The sequence below is a fragment of the Prosopis cineraria genome, unplaced genomic scaffold, assembly GCF_029017545.1.
Source record: "Prosopis cineraria cultivar Desert tree isolate PC_DT_omini unplaced genomic scaffold, ASM2901754v1 PC1397, whole genome shotgun sequence".
In the NCBI taxonomy this organism is placed as follows: Eukaryota; Viridiplantae; Streptophyta; class Magnoliopsida; order Fabales; family Fabaceae; genus Prosopis; species Prosopis cineraria.
In genome coordinates, this window is record NW_026556722.1 from 3,464 (window position 1) to 14,749 (window position 11,286).

Genomic DNA, 11,286 nt, shown 5'->3' on the forward strand with positions numbered 1-11,286 from the left:
GGTGTTCAGTACAAAATGGAAGGAATTAGGTAGGTTGAATCAAATGCAGAATCTGGATTTACAGTTTCTGATCCCTGCATAATTAACCAAACCCAGAATTGTATATGCATAGTCAATCCATTGTAAACGTAAAAGCTGATAAAGATAGATATATCAGCTTTAAGTTTGGCCTAATAACTTCATCACTTTCTCTCACCCCTTTAGGGCTTCCTTTCCACATCATGACTCTCTCTCACACATAACTCATTAAAATTCCAAGCCACTCAAACCATAATCCTAAGTTTCAGTGTATCCGAACGAACACACACGCACACATGTATATAAACTGTCATCGATCTGGTCGTCTGATCGCAGGAAGCTTGTGTATTTAAGCAATTATACACATTCACATATCAAGCTTTCATAGGAAATTAAATGTATTATTAATGAAACACGGCTAGTTCCATCAAGCATATATGAACACTGCGAGAAACGAAATAGACATACAAGCCCACAAATTAACCTGAAAATCCGAACAGCACTTACAAATAAACAATACAACCCATAGAAAAACCGTAACCAGTAAATACAACGTGCTGGTAACCCCGCGTGAACACTTGCTAGTAATGCTGAGAAGTGAGGGCTGCTTTCTTTCCCCCCTTCTTGAGAACCTTAAACACAGCATTCCCAATATTCTCTCTCTCTCTCTCTCTCTCTCTCTCTCTCTCTCTCTCTATGTGGCTGTACCCAGCCAACCACTATGATTATTCTAATATTCTAAACACCGATCAGACAATATTAATTAATTGCTTGCTAGATGCCTCTTTTCGTATTTGCACAGTAATCGACATGATACCCAAGCTAATTATTCAGTAATTCATCAATTACCTCATAGTTAAACCAGGAGGAGCTATCACGGGCGTTGGCGGAGGCGGGGGAGGAAGTGGGGAGTAGTGTGTTTGGTGTACAAGGCCAATCGGCGAGAGTGGCGGTGGTGATGGTAGCCATATTGTTGCAGTGTTGGGGTGGAACTGGTGGTGGATGAGATTGGAGCAACCTGATTTGTCTCTTCAAGAATTTGACGTAGCGAATGGCTTAGTCGAGCATGGAGGCGGTGTCGAGCTTGGTTCCTCCGGGGACGAGTTTCTGCAGAATTCGGATTTTCTCGCTGATCCTCTCACGGCGGTGTCGGGCTGCGACACTCAACGGGTCGTCACTGACCAGGACGTTCCGCCGCTTAGGTTCTCGATGGTGGAGGGGTCGATGTCCACGGGCTGTAAAGCTGCGATCCTGTACATCATCTCCTTCATGGCTCCAAGCTCTTCTTCTTCTTCCTTTTCCTCTTCCTCTCCTTCTTGTCCCAAGTTGATCCCAAACGTGTCACTGGTAAGAAAACCAGAAGCGGAGGAAGAAGACGACGACGATGCCGAAGATATTGGGGTTTGGAGAGGGAACGTAATGGGCCAATTAGAAGAAGCCATATTCGTATTCCAGGTTGGGTTATCATTAATCATGTTAACACCACTGGTGAAGGAGGGATGAGTGTTCTGGTAATTGGCATTCTCATGATTATTGCAGGTAGATTCTCTGAATTAATTATATTGAAAAAGCTAACCAGACCTATATATATAGATAGATAGATACTATTGGAGGAGGTTAGTTTTGAGTACTGTTGCTAATAACACAATCTGTGTCTGATGGCTGAAGAGCCATGTGGCATGGAAAGGAGGGCTTTTTAGTGCAAAAGGGATGGGGATGAATCATCAATTAATGAAAAGAAAAGGGGAGATCATGAATGCGCTTCTGCGCCAACCAAAAGAGATAAAAGAAAAAATCAATAATAAATTATGAATGAGTTAAACTGATATCATGAATGGGCAGTAAAAGCAAAAGTAATAGTCTAGCTAGGGTACGTATGAGAAACAATTGGACCTTGGGAAGATTATTAGTAACTTTCTCTGCATTCGGTATCCACATAAAGAGAAACTGGTACAAGATTGCTATACATTATATATGAGGTTCACATTTCAATGTTCTAAATCTAATGTATATACTTCCTCCTCCATTCTAGATGTAGGTGCTAGCTATGGCTAGACAACCATTCCATTAAATCCACGTATGTTATTGTGTCATGGTACACTTGCTAAGTGAGTGAATTTAGGTTATTTACTCTTGGATCTCCAAATCTACTAGTTGATGAACTTGTTGTTCTAGTTATGAATATTGTAAGATATATGGATTTATTTTATTTGTAAATTTATAATCTTTTTCTCTCAAGTGTCTTTTTTGAAGCTAATGAGAGTTAAATGGAACTAATGAGAGTTAATAAATTTATTGGATGTGAGTTTGGACTTGTAGTTGAAAGTTGAGTGGTTAAAGTGTAACACCCTCAAAATACAAACCGATTTTTCGCAAATTATTAAAACCATTATCATGGTAGAAAATTTTCTTACCATGATACATCCAAGACAATATACCACAGGTCTTAAAATATCTCAAAAAAGCAATTAAAACCATGAGGGACAGTCAGGATCCTCATGACATGATATTTAAATTAGGTCATGAATCAAGAGAGACAAACATAATCCTCTTGGTCAAATAAATACTTTTAATAAAAAGGATTAGAGTTTACATGCTTCACAAAGAAGATATGTCCTAAGTTGGCACAAGATACATTGTATAATCCAAAATAAGAGGCAACGTAAAAGATGGTGTTTCATACACCATAGTTACACCTCTGGTGCTTTCTCGGCCGGACTCGCTCCTGTAAAAATATTAACCATGGGGAATGAGACTTAAAAGTCCCAGAAATCAAAAATTAATATGTAATGATGCATGCGATTGTAACTAATCATGTGATTGCTAAGTGGGCACACAAAACATTTAACCGAATAATATTTTCAAACAAACCGAACAAGTATTTAATTTGCATGACTGCACTTTATATCCTTCTTTCACCATGCTCGGACGCCAAATCACCTGGCCAAAGGTGAGTTGGACCAAGCGACACGCCACTCATTGGGTCCAATGAGGGCTTACCACGTGATAATAATTAACCGAACAGAAATTCCCATTAACACCATACATTAAAATACCCTGACAAGTCATGCATCATTCAAATATCCAAACAGGAATATATCCGAACAATAATATCTCATCATGATAAACAAAAATAAATTTTTAACCCACTTGGCAATAATTTCAAACAAGTATATACAGTATTTATTTTAATAATTCATAATTTTTCCAAATAACAAAATAACACATAACCATTCACAAACACACCCATCACAACACATTAATAATGGTTACCTTGTGTCTCAAATAACAAGTTCCCCTTCACAACTCCTTTTTCACCACTATCTTTGTCAATATAATCTACATAATTATTTCACAATACTATATATTAATTTTACATTAAAATAAATAACTCTAATTTAAATAGTTAGAAAGTCTTAGATCTATAATCCATATTAACACTAATTTAAGATTTACGCCTCATTTAACTTCCCAAATTCTTTTTCTAAAATTCTCATACCCTAATAAACTATTTTATCCTCAAATCACTTCTAGTATCATAATTTCATCCTTCTATATTCTAAAAATTCATCCAAAAATAAATTAAAAATTTTAAAATTATCCTGAAGCCTCAAATCACCTTTCTATAACCTCAAAAATATCTATTCATACTTAAATAAATATTTAATAATCATAGGTTTATCCCTACATCTCAAATTGCACATAAATTCAACCATATAGATCTAAATTTTTAACTCAAAAATTCTTAAACATGAGTTTCAACCTCAAGAAAATATTCTATAATATTTATTATATCCCTAAGAGTTTTAACCTATATTTTTAATCCATCATATCATCAGATTAACTATCCTATAGAAAAAATCTTAATCAAAATATTTACTTTATCCTACAAAATAATCATATCACTAGAAAGCTAATATTATTTAGAAAATAACTATAAAATTAATTTTGTAATTAAATAAATTTTTAAATGCTAATCTAAACAGGAAAGTTAGAACATACCTGAAGAAAAAGAAAATAACCCCCCCTTGCGAGAAAAATGCCGAGCAACGTGAGAGGAAGAGAGAAAAATAATATAAAAATAGGATTGTGGTCCCAAAATTATATTAAAAAAAACTATAGGTTCGAATTTAATTATTCAAACCTTTGGGCCAAAAGTTGCAATTTCCTCTAAATTGCATCTTAGCCTCTCATGCTTCCTAATGCACACACCCCCTCCTTTTTATACATGAAGGCACCTCTTCTCTTCCCTCATCTAACCAATGTAGGACTTAGAAACAACAACCTTCCACCCCCGTTTTTTTATTCCTTCTACCTTCTCTTTTTTTTTAACACACAATAAAAAAAATTATTTATGTATTATATCTTAACTAAATATTGCTTATGTGATTTTAAATTTAAATTTTTTTAAATTTATAATTAAATACCTAACCATAATATCATTTCTAAATAACCTCAAATAATATAAATTCCTATTATTATCATTTTTTCCCTCAAAACCTATATTCCACAATTTTTTTATTATATAAAAATCAGGATGTTACATAAAGTGTGAATTTAGGAGTGAAAGTGGTGTCTAGATGCATGATTAGTGATGATAGTGATTATTTAATTGTAAATTAATCTTGTGGCATGTCATTTGAGCTTAATACTAGCTCAAGAAGCAAGTATTTTTGGGTAACTTTTAAATTTTTAAAAGTTTGAGGTAATTGAAAAAATTTTATGTCTTACTATTACCTGTTAGATTAGTTTGTGAACATGATTAATATATTTTCTATTCAAATAAACTTGTTTATTGGTTTGGAAAATAAAATCCAAGTGTGGCGTTTTGTATCAATGAGAAAAATTCATTATGGGATTGCTGATATATTATTGAAAACAATAAGATGAATATTATGATCGATCAGATTTTGTGATAATATAAACATGTTTGTGTTAGCTTGAATATGCTAATTAAGAGTTTTTAGTATGTATGGTGATACCATGAGTATTTTGCATGATCATATATTGTGATCATATAAACATGCTATGAGTATTTTATTAGTATGCATATATCTGAAATTCATTAAATATAGTTTATAATCTTAATTTTTTATAAAAGTTTCAAAAATTAAGTCTATATATGAAGTAATAACGTATTATTCATGTATCCATACACTCCTTTAGTTCTATTTATAAATATTTTTAATATATTTTATTAAAATTAAAAAAACTTTAAAACTCATTAACTTTGTTTAAAATTAAAATAATTTTTTAACTTTTTGCCCATGTTAAATATATATAATTAATAATGTATTTTCTCTCACCAATATTTATTCAAAAAAAAAAATTCTCTCCATCCTATAAATGGCATAAGAAGGAATAAATTAACTCAAGTGTCATAATAAAAGAAATGACAACTACATAGATAGGTCGAAAGCTGATGAAACAAAATTGGATTAAACATGGGAATATGTGAGGCAATCAATTATAGGGTTAGAGATTATATATACAAGCACGCAACTACTGATGATCAGGTACTTGATCTAAATGGCTATTTTCTTCTTCAAGCTAGTGCAAGACACAGATGTATTTAATTTAATTTAATTTAATTTGTTTGTATAAAAAATAATTGTGTAATGTTCTTATAATTAAATCAATTGAATTACCCAGCGTTGGTTCTAGTAGAAGGAATTATAATCACTTAAGCATGAAATCTCGGATATGCAGAAAACATCTTAAGGTAAGCTCCGTACACTCAATTAAAATCGATAATGGGATTTGACAATGCTCAAAACTAACATAGTTATAAGATAGTCATATAAAAAAAAAATCGATCGAAAAGGGTGTGTTTATCGCACAGGGACTTTATAAAAGAGATAAATTAAACTTGAAATAGAGATCTAATTAAGCAAGAGAGAAAGGGTAAAGTGGAATCATAAAGATAGATCAGAAAAGGATGTTTTAAAGGTTGCGTGCAAAGATGTGTTTCTGATTCATGGCAGGTACCATGAAGTCATATGAAACCCTGAAAAAACCCTAATTTCATCCTCGGACTCATCAGAGAGTGTGAGACAAGGTTTTGTGATCATTTATTTACCAGTTCTCAAGTACACTCAGACAAACACACAACCTGGAATCAATCATCACTTTCATTGTATCAATGTTATGATTCCATGGTGTTATATACGCTTGCCTTCCTTGCGCATGCACAAAAGCAATCATTAATTCTTTATTTCTTCTCAACACACCCCCCTCCCTCCCGTGCTATTTAGAAGGGAGAGAAAAAAGAATTTTTTTCGGTCATGCTTGTAAGTTACATAATTATTTTTTATCTTAATTTTTCCTTTTTTATCTTCTATTAAATGTTGGTGCAAGAAAGTATATTGTCACAGTATATATATTTAATCAAAATAAAGTAAAAAAATAAGTTTTTAGACATAGTTGACGAGTTTTAAAATTTTTTTTTTATTTTGATGAAACATGTTGGAAGTAATTTATTCCCTACATTTCTAAATATAATAAAAAAGTAAGTAATTTACATAATTTAAAAAAGTTGGTTAAGCATAATAATTATATCAAAAATTAAAAAAAAATTAGACTAAATTATCCCTGTAATCAATGAAACAAATTTATTTAGTGAAAATAAACATTGACTTTATAAAGGATAATTTGATAAAAATGTGATAAAAGCTTTTTAAAATTTTTAGTTTTTCTTACAAATAAAAACAAAGTGATACATGATAATTTATCTTATATTTAAAAACGGAGGAAATATAAATAGTACTAGAGAAGTATATATATATATATATATATATATATTTGTTTAAGTCTACAATATAAGGCAAACTTTGAAAGCTTTTTTCAGTCCTTAATATAGGACAAAATTAAAGTCATTAATAATTTTTGGGTTAATGAGCAAAATGAATCCTGAAGTATTATGAGAAAAGCGCCCTGAATCATGAACTCTTTAAATGTGCAAAATGGATTTTAAACTTTTAAATTCATAAAAAATGAAACCCTATCGTTAACTTTTTGTTAACGCCATTACTATTCACTGTGGGCCCTAGTTCAATGTTGACATGGCAGTTCTTTACTAATGTATCATTTGTCAATTAGTATCACAGACCTTAAATTATTACGCAAGTTACCCCCACCGTTTATATATAAAATATTGACTATTATGTAGACCAAATTAGCCTCAACGTAATTTGTAATGGAGAATGCATCATTGGCTGTAGCAAATGACCCATAATTTTCTGAAATGATATTTTTTTCCTTTTTTGTAATATTTTTCAAACAATTGGTATCTCATACTTTTGTATATTATATAACTCTAATTTAGTTTTATTTTAATTAATGGTTATTAATTTAATGATGAAAACTTGGGCTCTCATTGGAAAAGAAATTTAAATATCAAAGGATTTGAATTAACCAATTAATTTAGGTTTTAAATTCATTGATGAAATCGTTGTCTGTAAAATCCTATGATATTTAAACTTTTTTATTCAAATGGGATCCCAAGTTTTCACCATTAAATAAATAAAAATTATTTAAAATAAGATTAAATTAAAGTTATAGAGCACACAGAAATATAAGATACCAATCGTTTGAAAAACATTATAAAAAAAGGAAAAAAATTATTTCACAAAATTATAGGTCGTTTGCCATAGCCAGCTATGTGTTCACCGTATGGAACACACTAAGGCTAATTTAATTTATATAATAGTCAACATTCTATACATAAATAATGGGGGTAGTTTGCTTAAAATTTCAAAGTTCAGCATCCAAAACACTACTCGCATAATAATTTAGGGTCTGTAATGCTAATTAACAGATAACATATTAGTAAGGGACTGCCACATCAGGATTTAACTGAGGCCCACCATGAACAATGATGGCGTTAACAAAAAGATAATGGTAGGATTTAATTTATTATGAATTTAAAAGTCTAGGATCCATTTTGCACATTTTAAGAGTTCAGGGTTTAGGGCATTTTTCGGGCAATGTTTTAGAGTCCATTTTGCTCATTAACCCGTAATTTTTTCAAATTTTACCCCTTGTTTATGTATTATTGTTGTTAATTGTAAAGAATGAGAAAATTAAAGTTACATATTTTTTAATAATGTTAAGAGTAAAACTATCATTTTTAATAAGCGTGACATTAATTAAATTTGTCTTATATCAAAGACCGGAAGGAATATAGACACACCAAAATATGAACATCGGTATATATAGATGCTGTTAAAATTTTCCTTCAAATTGGATTGCTATCGATAACTTACTAATAAAAACAATGTACCAAAAAGAATGCACGGATAGGTTATATTATATGTATATGTATATATTCCTTTAAGGTGTTATATTTAAGGATATCTTTGTAAGTAAGATACAAGTAATAATAGATAAGAACAAGTCAAAAACTGGCTAAGTTGATCCGTCATATCTAATCTATCAACTATATTTTTATTTAGTTAAGAAAAATTAAGACTTCATAAACTCATATCATATTTATATTGCTTTAATTAATTATAAGAATATATAAAAAGTACTCATTTTAATTTTTTTCATATTAATGAATATATATTTTAAGGCAAATGAGCAAAGTAATCCCAAACTTTAGGTTCAATAACATTATAGATCGTGAACTTATTTATCATGCAAATTGTTTCCTTAATTTTTGAAAATGATGCAATCTACCCTTACTATTAATTAACAAAAATTAACTTTAACTATTAATTGGCAAAAAAATAAAAAATGACTTCAAAAATTATAGAAAGAGACAAAAAATTATAATATAAGATCTAAAAATTATAGACAATGATGCCAAAACTTATACAAAAGGACAAAAAAGATCATTTTCTATAACTTTTGAGGTCATTGACTGTAATTTTTGAATTATTTATTATAATTTTTTGATCTTTTTTTGGTAATTTTAAGGTCCTTTTCTAGTCAAATAACGATTAAAATTAACTTTTATTAACAGCCAGGGTTAGATTTCACTGTTTTAAAAAGTTGAGAGAATAATTTACACAATAAAAAAGTTTAGGATCTATAATAATACTAGACTTAAAGTTTGGGGGGTAATTTGCTCCTTTATCCTATATTTTAAATACTATATAGTATTTTAATTTATAAAAAAAAAAAGTGTATTTAATTACTATCAATTTACTTATAGTCAAACTAATAAATTGTAAATTAGTACTTTATCAAATTAATGATGAGTTCAACATGAAAAATATTACACACACGCACACACTAATATATATATATATATATATATATATATAATGCCGGTTCAGAATTAGTAGCAATAGACAATAACAGAAAAAAGGTTGTGTGTGTGTATATATAGTTAATTATGTATGTGAAGTCCAATCTAACATGCCATGTGATTTAATTATGTATGTGAAGTTCAATCTAACATACCATGTGATGTTATTTATAAGTCATTAAATAGACTATTTATTACTCTCTTTTACTTTTCCTCTATTCAATATACTAATTTTTATAATTTTTTTTATTCATGGCTCATCGCAACTTCTCACTTATGTAATTAATGTGGGCAAAACTTAAAAATTTTGTTACTTTTCAGAGAGAGTCTGTGCATTTTCTTCCTATTTTTATTCCGAAAAAAATTTTGAAAATGTCTTCGTAATAAATAAAATAGACTATACAATAGGGAAAAAAAAATACTATGGGGAAAGTATAATAGTAATGTCATGAGTATAAAGGGAAGGTAATTTGCGTCCGCGGGACTAGCAAGCTCAGAAGAGTGTTAACAAGGCATCTTCTTAATTAGTGAGATTCTCTCTCAATGGCATCGATATATTATCGGGATTTCAATCTTTTGTCTTATTTCTAGTGAATAATAATGTCTATGAAGCCCCATTTTTTACCAATAATAATGGCCTGAAAAAGTATGTAAACATGCGTGTGTTGATCGGGTAATTAGTTAACCATCATTTAACTATACGTGCTTTCTAGGTTCTATATGGCCTTGTTTGGCATGCAGTACTAGATCTAGAATTGGCTAGCACTAACTTTTTATATTATATTTGGTATGAGGTAACGAAAAATTTAATTCCACTCCCAATTACCCAATACTACTATCCATTGATATTGGAAAATCAGCCCCCGAGACAAGATAATTCAAGACCAAATTGCCTTCTCCTCCATCACTTATCCTTGCATCATCATCACTCCTTGAAGAATCGACATCCCTAACTCCTTGTCTGTGTGAAGTGTGAATGGCGTCTGCTCTCCACTCCATGTCCTTGCTCAATGTTGAAATCCCTGGAAGATCAAATATGGTGAGCTTGTTGGCGTTAGCATCCCTTGATTTGTTTAGACTTGGTTTTGCAAGTTCAAATTGTAGATTTGTATATCTCAATTCACATATATATAATAATAATATGATAGAATAAAATAATTCATGCGTACCTGAAGAATCCATGAGTGCTAGAAAATCTCGATTACCTCGAGTGCAGGCAGGTACACAACCCTTAAGTCCCCAGAGCCTTCAGAGAGTTCAGAGATAATGAAAGTAGAAGAAAATGAGTCGTGTGTTTGTGGTTACCGACTAATCTTCTTATATAGATCAGATCGGTAACCGCCTTATTAATATAATTAAATAATTATATTATCTATTATCTCTGACTCAGTCAGTTAAGAGATAGGAAATAACTAACGGCTACTGGGTTGTGGGTTGGGCCTCTGCCTATTGGGCTCACTTGTGTGGTCCACCTATCACAGTCCACACAAGATCATAAGGACCAATTTATTGGGCTTATTAATTAATACTAATTCATAAATAATATTCCAACAATCTCCCACTTGAATTGCATTAATTAAGCAAGTTGTATAAACAAGCCACAAACAAATTCAGAAAATGAAACTCCATAAAATCACTGAATCCTATGGGGAAACAAGTGATATGATATCTCATAATCTGAGTAAAATATGAAATTTTATTTCAAACACAGCTCAGTAAGATAACAACATAAATCACCAATTCCTATGGGGAAACAAGTGACATGCATAGCGTACCACAACAGAATCATTGAATCCTATAGGGATACAAATGATATAGACGCATCTAACTGAACTGAACATAACTCACAGAAGAAAACAAAGCCTAAAGAGAAATTGCAACAAAGAAGGTTCTCAAACTCCCACTAAACTAGGGCATCAAAGGAATTCATAATACCCATACAAGTTACATGATTTTGAAAAACTTCTACAGGTAAGCCCTTAGTCAGTTGATCTGCAAGCATCTGCGTGCCAGGA

General features: G+C 30.9%; 1 protein-coding gene across 1 annotated transcript; it reads right to left on the reverse strand.

The window, feature by feature from the left end:
• Window positions 1-464: 464 nt before the first annotated feature.
• LOC129300027 (transcription factor HEC3-like) lies at window positions 465-1,541 on the reverse strand. The gene has a single exon (XM_054938549.1). The coding sequence runs from the start codon at window positions 1,491-1,493 to the stop codon at window positions 1,182-1,184; it is 312 nt and encodes a 103-aa protein (XP_054794524.1). The 5' UTR covers window positions 1,494-1,541; the 3' UTR covers window positions 465-1,181.
• Window positions 1,542-11,286: the final 9,745 nt, after the last annotated feature.